Raw genomic sequence first — 15432 nt, forward strand, 5'->3', positions numbered from 1 at the left:
TAGGGAGAATCATCAGGGAGTGGGGTAACTAGGGCGGTTCTGGCTTTCTCCCGCACCGTCCTCTCGGTCGCATGATCATGCTGCCAGCTTTTCCTGTGAATCGCTTTCTAAATTCGGGGCCCTCCTTTTATTCCTAGAAATACGAACAAGAGCTTTTCAAGCTGGCGCTGCCTTGCCTGAGTGCAGTCGCAGGAGCTTTACCTCCAGACTACATGGAGTCCAACTACGTCAGTATGATGGAAAAACAGTCGTCCATGGACTCTGAAGGGAACTTTAACCCACAGCCTGTTGATACCTCCAAGTATGGACTCTTTCTATTGCAGCAGATTTTTATTGTAAATGATGTGTGAAGTCTGAAATTGAATAAGGTACTGAAGTGAACTTTCTCTAATACATGCCCCCTTTGAATTGGTATCCTTTTGATAGGAGTCCCTTTCGTTTATGGAATGATAGTAATGGTGATGATGATACCAATATCAGCAGTAGATAAGAAGTGCCTTCTAGGATACTCTTAATATAACGAGGATTCCATGCATGTAACCGTGTGGTCGCATCTGTGATGATGAGAGTCAAGAAAGCATTTTAGCTCGATTTTTAGTTGAAACGTGACCCAAGATGTTTATCAGTGACTACCGTCAAACTCTGTCTGGCATCATTTACTTACTGTGACCCCAGCATGTGCTGCAAAGCTGTCTCTGTAAGAGTCAGGTAATCGCTTCACCCCCTACTCCATCACCCAATGCCAGGGCGAGTGGCCAGTGTTTGGCATTAATAAAGCACATCATGAGATGGAAGGAAATATCAAGTAAGAAATGTTTTATAGCAGAAAAAATTTGCATGTAGTTAGAATGCAACTTGGCAACCTTAACCAAAGGAAAACATCAACCAACATGACAAAACTCCTTAGATGTGATTAGTGACATAAACCGTTCTGCGAATAGGATGCTTGGATCCTCACGTGTCCCCGAAGCCTCAGCACTTTCTCTTGTCCCCTTCTTTAGTAGAACCCTGGTTCCCCTTTGGCAAGGACAGCTGCCTCTTCCTGCAGTAGGATCTTATTGATTCCATCTTAGCTCAGCAAGATCGGTTGTGGGAGGGCAGTTACTTGGTAGTTCTGGGCACTGCTTCTGAATTTGTTTGGAAGTTCAACTTCTCAGGCTTCAGGGCAGCTCCCCAGGTTAGGTTATGGTTTAACCTTCATAACCAACTCAAAATTTCAACCCAAGTGGTATGCCATTGGTCAGTTAATGCCTTAAATTTGCATGTTTGGTATTTGATGACAGTTCTATGGGGAGTCTACCCAGTATTGGGCTTATATGATTGATCCTTTGTATCTCTTCCAATGTAAGTAACCAAACATCACAGGTTCATATTCCTACCTGGGTAAGTTTGTGATTTGCTAATATACTGTATAATCCAGGATTTTAAAGTAACATCAGAACATTGTCATGGTTTTGGTGTTGATTAATTATATCCAATTAATTAACAAGTGTTGGGCATGTATATTAATCTACCTTCCTTTGGGGACTTCTTTACAGATACAGGTCTACATCGTAATAGAGATAATTGCTTGTGATTTTTATATGTTGCTTCTTAAGTGCATGTATGTCAATTACTAACTGATTATTTTGCTGGAAAAGAATGGAAATCATCTTATACTAGGTTTTATTTAGAACTCTATTCTCAAAATTAATTGCTTTAATATACTATCATTCGTTAATGAATGGAATTTTACATATATTTAGTTTTCTATTCGTAGATATATTTGATATTCCCAAGTCAAACTTGGTCATCAATTGCATGTGCTTAACATCTGTACAAGGAGTTAAATGTTTATTTAAACACGGAAGGAGTCAGGAATGAGTGTTATCAAAATCATAAAGCAGGAGTTGGTTAATTACTTTTCCCTGTGGTCAATATCCGTAACATCTATAATGTTATCTGTATACCCTTAATATTTAAAATTATTAATACACCACTTGCTGGATTCCATTAAAAATCTAACAGGTTTGATTTCAGCAGTCTTCATTTAAAATCGTTTCAGAGGAAACAAAGAGAAAGCGGCTTCAAAGAGAGTAGGGGAGTGTGTCTATAAGCTAGTTGAGTCTAGCCATATCTTGATATAGGGTTTGTTTTCTTTTTCGTATAATCTATTGTCCTCATCTCTGAATATACATTAATTAATATGCATATTTTATTACACCTAATTTGTTATGTTGACATAGTAAAAGATGTATCAACTTAAGATGGGCAGATGGAACATCATCTGCTTGACTTTCCTGATACTTTCTGAAAGATGTGATACATTGTTAAAACCGTTTTTAACCTTTATGCATTGAATAGGATTTAAGCATTTGTAAATTATAAATTATGAGTATGATTTCCTATAAACCCTGTGACAGAAGCTTTTTTTCTTTATTTTTCTCACAGTATCACAATTCCTGAGAAGTTGGAATACTTCATTAACAAATATGCAGAGCATTCCCATGACAAATGGTCAATGGACAAGGTAAAAGTTGGGGCTCTACCTTCTGGTCCAGGCTGTCGTTATTCAGGACTCTCACACTCTGACATGTCTGGCCTGACTGCTTTCTCTTTCAAAGGGAGAACTTTTTCTAAATTAGGCAAGAATGCCATGTATGGTGGTGTGTGCCTATAATCCCAGCACTTGGGAGGCTGAGGTGGGAGGATTATAAATTCAAGACCAGGATCAGTTACTTAAACTAAAAACTAAAAACTAAAAAGGGCTGGGGATATGGCTTAGTGATAAAGTGCCCCTGGGTTCAATCCCCAGTAGTCTCCCCCCAAAAAAAAATTTAGGCAAGAATACTGAACATTTCAGTTTGCTAATATAATATTTAGCTAGTTTGCCATGTTAACACAATTATGATATACATAGAATATTTGTGTTCATCAAAAGTACAAGTTTAAGATTCCAAAAGATCTTAATGAAATCATGACTGTAACTTCTAAATACATATTGTTTGTGGGGGTAAAAGGTATCAATCACCAGGGAGTTCAGGAAGAATTGGAGGCCCCATGTTCAGATTCTGTCTTGGTTTTATATGTAGTTTTATAAGAGATCAAAAATTGTGAAAGTTCTTTATCAAGATTCAGTAATAGTTTATCCCTTCTAGTTCCCCCATTGTGTTTCCTACTATCAAATAGATCTGCAGTTAACTAAAAATAGGCCCTGCTGGCCAGACGACACTTATTTTGTGCTTTCAAGAAAACCACCCCAATGAGAAAAGTAAAACAGTCACAATCTGTGAGATTATTGCCACTGATTAGGAGATTTTCTAAAGGAAATATTATGCCTGAGGATTAAGTTGAGCTTAACATTTGGAAGAGAATGGTTAGACTTGTCAGAGAGTTCAGATGGTGCAAGAATCTAACATGCCCACGTGCAGATTTGGTAAATGAGAAGCAAGCATCAGGGTTCCCAGGATGCTGGGTCACCTGGAGACTCAGTGTGGCCGTGCTGGATTCCATGTTCAGTGCCACGTGTCACTCTGGCCAGTCAGTCCTTTTCCCACTCACAGAAGCACTTTTTGTTTGCTTGTATGATAAAATGTGACTCTGTCCGTCAGTTCACTGATGGGTGAGGTAAGACAGTTAAAGGCCATTTTTATATAATCACTCCATTGATGCCACAAGGCTGGAGTTGGTGATGGCCAGGAGCATGGTGGATGGCGGTCCCTTGCAGTCCAGCTGCAGCTGATATAGAGAGGGGCCGAAGTATCCAGATGGGCAAAAGAATGTGGGACGGCTCTTTGATAGACTTTTGAATATAGGAATGGGTAGGACAGGCCGGGAACCTCCTGAGGTACGTGCTCTGGTTTTCCTGCTTAAAATGAGCATTTTATGAGCACGTGCCCCAGGTGAGTCCCGAGGTGTGTCAGAATAAATATCACCACGGCGCGCATCCCGGAGCCCCTCCTAGGGGACTGCTCATTGGTAGAAGGTACAGTCACAGACCTGAGTCTCTTTAAGAAGACAGGGTGTTTCAATATGACGGAAAGACTCCCTCCAAGTGATGACTGAAGGTAGCATTAAGATGGAAATCTGTATAGGACTTAGGCTAGACGCCATTTAAACCTTCATCCTTATCGTCGTTCATTTTAGGTTTATCCAGTACACTCTCAAACCCACACTCACACACCTGCACTCTCTAAAATCCATACATGTAAAACAGGTTTTGATGTTTGTGTTTTGATAGTTGGCAAATGGATGGATTTATGGAGAGATATATTCAGACTCTTCTAAAGTGCAGCCATTGATGAAGCCATATAAACTATTATCTGAAAAGGTGAGTTTTTTAAGTTCACAGAATTTTAATTTGTGGGAATTTTTTTCTTTGTTGTGTTTTTTTCCTATTAAATACCTTCTTTATTTCACGCTTATGCTTTCATCTTTACTCAAAGGTCACATTTTTATCTTCTTATATTTTATCTTTTGCTCTCCAAGCTCATTTTCTGTCAGTATTTCATTGCGTATTATCTTATCTTCTTAATAGTTTTCATTTCCATTTTGATTTTTATTCCTCTCCCATGTTTTTAAGAACTCTAGAATGAAATAGTGTGTGCTTCAACCTTTCTTGATGAATGATAAAGTAGCATTTTAATATGCTTCTTGTTGGGGGGTGGGTAGCTGGGGATCGAACTCGGGGGCACTCGACCACTGAGCCACATCCTCAGTCCAATTTTGTGTTTTATTTGGAGACAGGGTCTCACTGCGTTGCTTAGCAGCTCACAGTTGCTGAGGCTGGCTTTGAACTCAGAATCCTCCTGCCTCAGCCTCCTGAGCTGCTGGGATTGCAGGCATGTGTCACTGTGCCTGGTGTGTCTTAATAAGCTTCTTATGGGTGTGTCTTCACATCTGTTTCTGCTGTGAGGGAAAAGGAGTGCAGAGGATTCAGTGGCCTGGCGGGTGAGGCAGGGAGTCCCTCCTCTGTTCAGAGGGCAGGAGGTCTTCACACTGGGCCACAGACTCTTCACCCTCCCTGGTCTCTGAGAGGTCAGGAGCAGGGGAGCCAGAGGAGACGGGCCACCCTGCTGCACAATGAGCCAGGACCCCTTTTCCCACATGGGTCAGACTAGATCTCAGCTCAAGCTGTGCCCTGTAGAACTTCAGCTTTCTGATTTTAAGTAAACTACGCTAATCAAATTTTTTTTTTAAAGGAAGGCAATCTGTTTCGGAAGAAAACACTAAATATTTTGTATTTTCAGTTTATAATAGCAATTTTTTTTCTCTAGGAAAAAGAAATTTATCGATGGCCAATCAAAGAATCTTTAAAGACGATGTTGGCCTGGGGTTGGAGAATCGAAAGGACCCGGGAGGGAGACAGCATGGCGCTTTACAACCGTACTCGCCGTATTTCTCAGACCAGCCAGGTGAGTGACAGTGGACGTTATTGATACCGCTGTTTACCAGTGACGAGTCCTGTTCCCTCTAATGTTTAGTCTGAACACTAGAGAAGCACACCATGGCAAGCATATTAAGCAGGTTTTATTTAAAAGTAGTAATAATACAGACTTCTCCCGGGAGGGAGAAGGGGGCCATGGCTGATGTTCTAGAGTCCCCAAAAGTGAGTGCACCCTACATCTTTTATAGGCTGAGGTCTCTTTTGTTCTCCAGTTCTCTCCCTCGTTTTCTCTCCTTCCTACCTAGATGACTAGGCCTGGTTTTACAGGTGAGATGGGCAGGGGGAGGGCCAAAGTGGTTCAGCCAGGCAAGGGCTCAGGGGGCATTGATTAGCAGCTCCTTGCCTGCAGTCCTTGATAAGGTCAGGTAAATTTGGTCATCATTGGGCTCCAGAGATCCTTGACATTCCATTCTCCCAGGGGCAGCCTCCAACTTCCAGAGGCAGATGGCTTTCACAGCCTTCATTTCCTCGATTTGACCTGATCCCCTACTTCTACACTAACTGCCTGTCCCCGATTCTGGCTTCATTATGACCCCATGTACGTGTCCGACTATACCAATGTAACTCCACATCAGATACCAACAGAAGAATAAGGATACTCCACTTCTGTGAGATGTGTTGAAATGCATTCTACCGTCATGTATAACTAATTAGAACAAATTAAAAAAGAGAATTGAAAAAGAGTCACAGTGATGAGTCATTTTAAAATAAGTTACTTTAAAACTAATTTTAAGCTTATGCCCTGGGCCACGCCTATGGTGCCAGCTGCTCAGGAGGTTGAAGCTGGAGGATCCCTTGGACTCAGGAGTTTGAGGCCAGCCTGGGTAACAGAGAGACACTAACTCAAAATAGCCACAAGTGGAATTTTAATCTTTTATTTAATGATTATCTTCAAAATAAGTAATTTGAATCTTCTGAAGATCAACCAAATGTACCAAGGAGAGGAAAAGACGACATTGCTATCCTTGATGTTTTAAGTGAGGTCAGATCAAGAGTAGAGTACTGGCATTTGTGCATCGAGGCCTGATCTCCTGGCTGGTGCGGAAGGGGAACACACTTTGCTCTGAAGGCTCTGTGGCCTCCTTCTGACTGGAACTGGGCTGCTGTGGAGCTTTGTCCTCACCCAGTCAGAACAGAGGACTGGTTCCTAGGGGTCAGGGGGACCCAGATCCAACCCCATAGGATGTGCTATGCAGGAGGCTGGGGCACCTGTCCTGCTGCAGAGGAAGACCTACAGCCAGACGGGTAGAGCCAGAACTCAGGGGTGTGGCTGGCGGGACACTCCAGCTCTGGGGTGTCATGCTGCAGGTGGCCAAAGTGAGGGGGAGCCAGACCTGGAAAAGCTAGTGGGAACTAGGTGCAGACATGAATATGGTCAGAGGTGGGCTGGGGATATAGCTCAGCTGGTAGAGTGCTTGCCTTGCCTGCACGAGGCCCTGGGTTCACACACACACACACACACACACACACACACACACACACACAAAGTGATAATAAAGATGGTCAGAGGCTCCCTGCACTGCTCACATCTGGCCCTTCCTTTCTTTCAGGAGCTGAACCTGTCCTTGTCCCTTTCCTGACTCCTCAGATTGCTATGAATTGGGTTTACACAAAATATTGCTTGATGTTACTAATTTATTTTTGAATAAATAAAATGAGGGTACTAAAAGCATATTTGAAATATGCTTTTAAATAAGTGAAGTTTGTATTTGGGCTTATTTTACATGAAATTCTCTTAGGTTTATACCATATGGGTGAAGACCATAACAGCCTATCTAACCTACTTTTCATGTGCAGATTGATTCTGGAGCCTGACGTTCTGTTCTCAGTTTTTTCCACCCACCAGGGCTCTAGGAAGCACAGGAAGCCTGTGGTGAACTAGGCCAGACCTGGCCAGGCCCTGTTCTTACCTCTGAGTAGCTGGCTCTGTGACCTCAGGCAAACTGCTCAACCTCTCTGTGCTGTGGTTTTCTCACCTGTAAAATGAAACTGAAAAGAGCATCTTCTTTCAGAGGGTGACGGAGGGTTCCTGTTGTGATGCTGATGAATCAGTGAAAGAATGGCTGGCACCTGTCAGTACAGGTCTGCCATACCTTTGTTGTTGTTGTTGTTGTTATGTAGGTCAACAGCTTTCCAGCCCCTGCCCACAGGAAGAAGTGACTTCTGATTTCGGGAGACTTAATTAGGGTTGTAATTTGTGCATTTGAGGGCATGAATAATGTCAGAGACAAACTGATAGCTTGGGTATTGGAGTAGGAGGCTGACAGAATCAGGAGTGAGAAGTTAACAGAGAGGGTTGCAGGACTGGCTTTTGTCTACCTCCTTGTGAGCAAGCACTGCAGTTGGCTCAGGTGGGCTTTCTGGCCTTCTTGGGCGCATCACAGAAATTGCTTCTTCACTCACATATTCCAACTTCTTATCATATATATATATATATATATATATATATATATATTTATATATATATATATTTTTTTTTTGGTGTTACTGATGTAGGATGGAAACTAAACAAATAAACCAAGCTTATAATCTGGGATGAGGAGGGAGAAGGGAATCAGACTTGAGGAAAGTGTTACCCATCTAGAACAAAAATGCAGGCCAGCATGGAGGGGCGATTCCCCCATCCCTCCAGTGAATACTTCTGAGCACCTGTTAGTTTTCAGATATTATTCTAGGCTTTTCCAGTCAGTGAACGACATCAAAATTCTCTGCTTCGTGGGGCTCCTATTTAAGTGGCAGATGAAGCGGTGTTAGAGTCCGATGCAGACCATGGAAAGAAGAAGACTTTCCAGGGAAGGGCAGGCTGGGTGTGTCCAGGACAGGCTGCAATTGTGCCATGGAATTTTCAAGGTAGACTTCCTTAAGATGTTGGATAAAGACCTGAGTGGTCTTTGCAGAGGTTTGAGGAAGAATCTTCCCAGCAGGGCACACGTGCCAGGTGGGGCTGGGGAGCGGGCTCGTGTGAGGGAGATGGGGAAACCAGGGAGGCTGGAGCCCAGTGAGCAGCAGGTGGACACACCCCACCTGCCACAGTCACCACCCAGTCAGCCCATTCAGACTAGGAGGGACTGATTAGGTCACAGCCTCACAATCCTGTCCTTTCACCTCTGAATATCCCTGTGTTAACACACGGGCTTTTGGGGGACATTTGTATTCAGAATGTAGAAGAGGGTTTTGTAAGGAATCCCAGGAAAACCATGCCGGACTCGGGAAATCACATAATGGAGTTTATTAAGCAAACAGAGTCTCCCTGCAGGGTAAGAGAGAAAATGAGAGGAAAAGAAAGGGAAAGAGAAAGGGCGGTGCTAGAGAGAGTGGAAAGCGAGGAAGAAAAAGAAAGCAAGTGAGTTGGAGAGAAAAGCAAGAGAAAAGATGGCAGAGTAGCTACTGTGAAGCAGTTGAATTCCGGGGCTAACAAGGGACCAATAACAGAGAAGGATACTTGCAAGCTGACTGATGAACCAATAGCGAGCTAGGATGTTCACAGACTGACAGTAGTTGGGAGGCGGGGAAATGGCTGCAACGGAAAGGGGGGGGGGGCGAGCAGCTTTGTACATTACAGGTTTGAATGCTGACAACTGAGGCTTGAACTAGTCCTCACTGAAGAGGATGTGAACCAATAAGGAGAAACAAAATACTGTGGACCTGCGGGATCTGGTGGAGTAGAATTTGTAGTTTTTATGAATTCCCATTTCTGAAGGGAGTAGAAACAACCATCTGACTAACCCATGAATGTTCTAGATGGCAGAATTGATACTGACCCTTCAAAATTAAGGAGTCATTTAAAATTCACATCAATACACTTTCCTATAAAATTGAATAAGCCTCTGTAATAAACACAGCGCTAGGCCGGGAATACAGTTTTAACATTCCACCCAAGCTTGCTTGGGTCACAGAAAACCAAGCAGGATCATAGCCTCGCGATTATTGGGACGTCATCACGGGTGGTTTTTGAGCCACCGCCAAAGTGCAGGTGCCAAGGTTCAGTCAGAACTCACCAGGAGACTGGGCCTCACTTAGGATCCCAGCACTAATTATCCCGCATGTTAGCCTCAGCTTTATTTTACAAGCACGGATTTGTGCTAGAGTATACTTTTCTGTTCTTTGTTTATCCATTTCTAATTCACAAGTATTTGCAAGTATGGAATACATCAAGATAGGGACACCACTGTTGTTATCAGTGACGAGTTCTCCTCAGATGTCAAAGTTTGAACAATAGAGAAGCACACCACGGCGAGCATATAAAGCAGGTTTTAGTTAAAAGTAGTAACACAGGCTTGTCCCGGGAGGGAGAAGGGGGCCACCGCTGATGATCTGGTATCCCAGGAAGTGGGAGAGCCCTGCCCCTTTTATAGACTAAAGTTTCCTTTGTTCTCCTGCCCTCTCCACACTTACCTCTCTCCTTCCTGCCTATGTGACTAGGTCCAGGAGATGCTGGTGGGATGGCCAAAAGGTGGGAAGCAGATGGGCAGGGGGAGGACCACATGGGGTGATCCAGGCAGGTAGCAGCCCAGGGGCATGAATTAGCAATTCCCTGTCTGCAGCCTTTTGGGAGGGGTAGGTCAGGCAGGGAATCTTGGTGATCAGTGGGCTCTGAAGACCTTGACATTCCAATCTCCCGGGGCAGTCTCCAATTTCCCAGATCCAAACAGGCCTCCATTTCCTTGATTTGACCTGATCACCCATCTCTCCTAACTACCTGTCTTTAATTCTGGCTTCAAAAGAGCCTCAGATTTCTAAGCTGGATGGAGAGCTCCTTTCTCAGCCGCTGGGTGGACTGGAGCCTGGGCACATGTTAGAGTGGAACGTTCTTAAAACAGACAAGGAGATAGCTTTCATTTTTAAAAAGCCAAAATTTAGAAATCAAGCAAGTCTTCTGGTCTTCGGGGATTTCCTCATAAACCACTGACTACCATATGATATAGTTTCATAATTAAAAATTTGATTATATTCTAACAACGTTTGGCTCTTAAGGACATTTGTAAGTATTTATCCCTTTGGTTCATTATTGCTTGGCTGAGAAAGAGTAAATTTCATCATGACTAAATAGGATTTGTAAGAAGCCCAAGAATACAGTGACTCTTTGCATGAGTTAACATTTCAGAATTTTGGATTCATTCATTTGTTGCACAAATTTAATGGAATAATAGAATTAGAATAATAGAATTCTAATTAGAATTAGAAGACTAAAATTCTATTATTCCATTAAATTTGGGGATTGTCAGCCCCTAAGATATTAGGATGAATTATTCAATCATCAATAATTGTCAGACACTCAAATATAATTCAATATGTTAAATGTTTGTGAGATCATTTTGTGTACATATTTGCTATTTTCATCTGAGAAAATGTTATGTTTGGCTTATATTCATAAAGCGTCAGTTAAGTCTCTTTGCCCAGAGTTTTAAATGAAGTTTTGCTGTTTTTTTTTCTTTTACATAAATGATCTAGGTTTCTGTAGATGCTGCCCATGGTTACAGCCCCCGAGCCATCGACATGAGCAATGTTACACTGTCCAGAGACCTGCATGTAAGTATTAAGTTTTCAAAATACTCTCTAAATTTATTTTTAGCAAGACTGCCGTGACTTGTTTGACTTTGGTGATCATATCATTGGCCCACATAGTTGATAGCTAGTGTGTCCCTAAATTTTTTCGTGCTCTGGGGGATGCTGCATGGACTCCCGGATCAGTGGTTTTACCTTCCAAGGTTTGGCTGACTCATGCTGAACTGTGGTCTGCAAACTTCAGCAGCAAACGATGCATAAGTTTTAAATCACATCCCATTGTGAGCAGGGTAGTGGCATGTCCTGCCACCCTGCCACATCGCCTGTGGTGTGAATGGCGCCTTCGTCCAGCGTATCCGCGCTGTATACACTACCCGCCCTTAATGACTGAATGGCTGTCTGACCTGTCAGGTCAGCTGTCATGGTGTTGCCCTGCTTGTGTTCCAGTAGCTGTAGTCATGCAAAGGACGTATCAGAGGAGAAAACTCGGGAGGACGGGTTAACTCTGCTACTGCGTGGCGACACTGTAGGGTGTCGGGGAGAACACAGTATACAGAGGATTCCCACTGTCTGACGATTCAGCATTTGCTGGGGGTCTTGGAATGAATTTTGCAGGATTAGGGCGACTACTGTACAACTTTTTCTGGGATATCTCTTTTATGTAGTGTATTTTCCTTAAAGATAATATCCATGAAAAATCCTAATGCAACTAGCTGTGTATGAAAAGAAAATAATTAATAATCTTCTGCTCAAGGCTCACCTTAATTACTCAGTAAAGAATATTTTCCAGAGGTATTGGTGGCACTTTGCTTTCCCCATCCGTAGTCATATCTCCTCTGTTGCTAAGGATCTGACTTGGAAATGGCTGAGTTTAACTGAAGGTTCAATTTGTTCCCATAGAACAGAACAGGTCAATATGGTGTAATTATATGGCCGTCCATAGTATTATTCCAAGAGAAATAGGATTTAAGTATAAGATTTATATACTGTTAAACTGTCTGGTCTGCCCTTTGTTATTGCTCCTGTAGGAATATATAACAATGATGGAGCAAGTTGAATATCAAAGATGAAAAGAAACTTAGAGGTAATTATGTAAAAATCCAAAAGGCCACAGAGTGAACAATGTAGCTTATCCAAGGTGTCTCACCAGTTCCAACAGAGAATGATCTGGAAACCAAATCTCTGACTGTCCATCTAATTTTCTTTGCATTCAATGTTTAATAAGGTCTGTTACCTTTTATAGCTATGGAAATAAAAATAAGAACTTATATAAGGAGCATATTTTATGTGGAAGTCCATAACTATTTTGAAGTTTCATTACTGAATTATCAAAATGTGTTTAGGCATTATGCCTAACAATGACTTCCTATCAGATCTCCTCTGCTATTTACTTACTGTGTCATTTCACAAATCATTAGAATTCTCTGGAATTTCAGTTCCAAATGAGAGAGTGTGTTTATTATCTTTTAGAAGTCTTTTGGCATTAATACTCTTTCATTTATTTAGGGCCTGTTTTGATATTGCATATTGGAAAGCCAGGTTGTCCTGTTTTGTTCACTGAAGTGAAAGTTAGCTCAGGAATGTTTGGTTCATTTCAGGCTATGGCAGAAATGATGGCTGAAAACTACCATAACATATGGGCAAAGAAGAAGAAGATGGAGCTGGAGTCCAAAGGTAGTATTTTCTAAAAACCTTTATTAAAAAACAGTGGTGCTGGGCTGTGGCTCAGTGGCAGAGCACTTGCCTAGCACATGTGAGGCACTGGGTTTGATTCTCAGCACCACATAAAAATAAATAATTCCATCATTGTTTATAGCTGCTCAATTCACAATAGCTAGATTTTTGGATCCAACCTAGATGCCTGTCAACAGATGAATGGATAAAGAAACTGCGGTATATATACACAATGGAATATTACTCAGCCATAAAGAAAAATAATATTATGGCATTTGCAGATAAATGGATGGAATTGGAGAATATCATGCTAAGTGAAATAAGCCAATCCCCAAAAACCAAAGGCGGAATGTTTTCCCTGATAAGTGGATGATGATATATAATGGGGGTGGGGGAGTGGGGAGTGAGAGAAGAATGGAGGAACTTTTGATTACGTAGAGGGAAATGAGAGGGAGGAGGGGGTGGGGGTATGAAAAATGGTGGAATGAGACAGACATCATGACCCTATGTACACGTATGATTACACGAATGGTGTGAATCTATCATAGAATTGAGAAGATGTACCCCATTTGTGTACAATGAATCAAAATGCAGTCTGTAAAAATAAAAATAAATAATTAAAAATAAATAAATAAAATAAAGGTATTATGTCCCCCTACAACTAAAAAAAAATTAAAAAAAAAATCAGAGCCAGCAGTGTCACATGCCTATGATCTCAACAGCTCAGGAGGATGAGGTAAGAGGATCCTGAGTTCAAACCAGCCTCAGCAGATCAGCAAGGCACTTAGCAGCTCAGTGAGACCCTGTCTCTAAATACAATCTAAAAAAGGGCTGGGGATGTGGCTCGGTGGTTACATGCCCTGAGTTCCATCCCTGACCAAAAAATAAATAAATAAGTAAATAAGTAAATAAATAAATAAGTAAATAAATAAATAAATAGGAAAAAACAAAAATCCCAACCAGGAGCGTGTGATGTGGGAGGAAGAGCTGTTCTCTGTAGCACGAGCAGAAGGTCATCATGCCTGCATTTTATTGGACTGTTTCATATGCACCTCTACCAGATTAAGGGTGGCAATTCTGTAATTTCCTGATGACTAGTGTGTTTCCTTGTGATATCGCCGTTTACCCGTGACAAGTTCTGCTCCTTCTAATGTTGAAGATTGAACACTAGAGAAGCAGCCAAGGCAAGCATATTAAGCAGGTTTTATTTAAAGGTAATAATACAGACTTCTCCCGGCAGGAAGAAGGGGGCCATGGCTGATGTTCTAAAAGTCCCAAGAAGTGAGTGCACCCTACATCTTTTATAGGTTAAGGTCTCTTTTGTTCTCCAGTTCTCTCCCCCCTTATCTCTCCTTCCTGCCTATGTGACTAGGCCTGGTTTTGCATTAAGTGAGAAGCCATGGGCAGGGGGAGGGCCAAGGTGATTCAGGCAGGCAAGGGCCCAGGGGGCATTAATTAGCAGCTCCTTTTTTGTCATCCTTGATAAAGGCAGGTAGATTTGGTAATCAATGGGCTCTGGAGCTCCTTGATATTCCATTCTTCCAGGGGCAGACTCCAACTTCCAGAGGCAGGTGGCTTCATGGCTTCATTTCCTCGAATTGACCCGATTTCCTATTCTGGCTTCACTTGTGTTTAAGAATTCCGTGGCTTGCTTTGACCCACTGTAGCAGAGACTTGGATCAGTTACTTAGATCTGCCTCCTGGGTCCTGGGCCCTCCCCTTGTTACTTCCTGTCTTCACCTCTTTCTCTGTTCTAGTCCCGCTGTTACTAGACAATGCTTGTACTTGCTCTCTTCTCCTTATCTTTTTAAAATATTAAAATGATCAATACTCCGTTGGTCGTTTATGGATCTCTTCCTACTTGGTAAGCGTTTTCCATCCCGTGCATCCTGGGCTGAAGATCCTTCTGTGCCATTACTTGGTGTTAGTGGCTGCACAGTGTGGGTCGTGTGGGAGGTCAGTGAGGCTGGCAGGATCAGCCCTCATGCCACAGTCTCCTTTCCGACCACTCGGATCTCTTTTGTCATCCCTGCATCTGTTGGCAGAAGATGAATCTGCGGTAGAAAACACTGGATAAAGTGCCTGCTTTGCTTGCTCTGCTTGTCTGGTCATCTTGACTTTCCCAGTTGAGAGATCTAGGAAAGGTCAGGGGGAAGTCGAGTGCCATTGGGAGAACACACATCAGGAACAGAGATAAAGTAGCGGCAGTCTCAGAGGTGTTACCGGCACTCCCAAGTCAGTGAAAAGAGCTAGGTCCGTCCGTCCTCCCTCCTGATCCCTCTTCACTGGCTGAGGCAGTGTGTCCTGCGTGCGGCCAGGGTCAGCTCTGGGGTCAAGCATTTGACCTGGAGGAAGTCCGGAGCCAGCCCTAGTGTGCTCCAGGCAGCAGCCTGGGAATGCTGTAGACGCATTTACCTCTCCCTTTGGCCAGTTCCCCTCCAACAGAGCACCTACCTGAGCCCTGTTGTCAGGGAGAGAGGCGGGGCCGAAGAGCAGGGCGGGTCCCACAGTCAGGCTGCTCTCAAGAGGTCAGTGCAGACTGAAGCTTCAGTCTGTGGCTGACTCTGAGGTACCCACCTGCCCTGCCAGTGGAGGTCTCCCAGGCGAGAAGAGGTTCAGAGTCACAGGTACTTTGTGTTCTTGGGATTTTAAAATCACAGTTTTTATTCCTTTATTCTCACTCTTGCTCTGGTCTCTGTCTCTCTCTTCCCACCTTCCCTGGAGTAACCCTTCGATATTCAACTCCAGAATCCTTGTGGGGTGCATATTGGGTTGCCAAGTTAACGTAATTCTCTAGAACTAAATGCAATGAGTTTGATTGATGGGTG

At 42.9% G+C, this 15432-nt stretch overlaps 1 protein-coding gene across 6 annotated transcripts in view; it reads left to right on the top strand.

Annotated features, from left to right (window-relative positions):
- Positions 1–15432, top strand: part of Ryr2 (ryanodine receptor 2) — a 605596-nt gene that overhangs the window by 452171 nt on the left and 137993 nt on the right. For all 6 annotated transcript variants that reach the window (XM_047520965.1, XM_047520967.1, XM_047520968.1 and 3 more), the window contains exons 53-58: positions 138–301; positions 2431–2509; positions 4220–4309; positions 5256–5393; positions 10877–10954; positions 12529–12604. In XM_047520965.1, the coding sequence (XP_047376921.1) occupies positions 138–301; positions 2431–2509; positions 4220–4309; positions 5256–5393; positions 10877–10954; positions 12529–12604 (625 nt within the window). The remainder of the gene's footprint in view (positions 1–137; positions 302–2430; positions 2510–4219; positions 4310–5255; positions 5394–10876; positions 10955–12528; positions 12605–15432) is intronic.

This window comes from Sciurus carolinensis, chromosome 12 (genome assembly GCF_902686445.1).
Source record: "Sciurus carolinensis chromosome 12, mSciCar1.2, whole genome shotgun sequence".
Taxonomy (NCBI): Eukaryota; Metazoa; Chordata; class Mammalia; order Rodentia; family Sciuridae; genus Sciurus; species Sciurus carolinensis.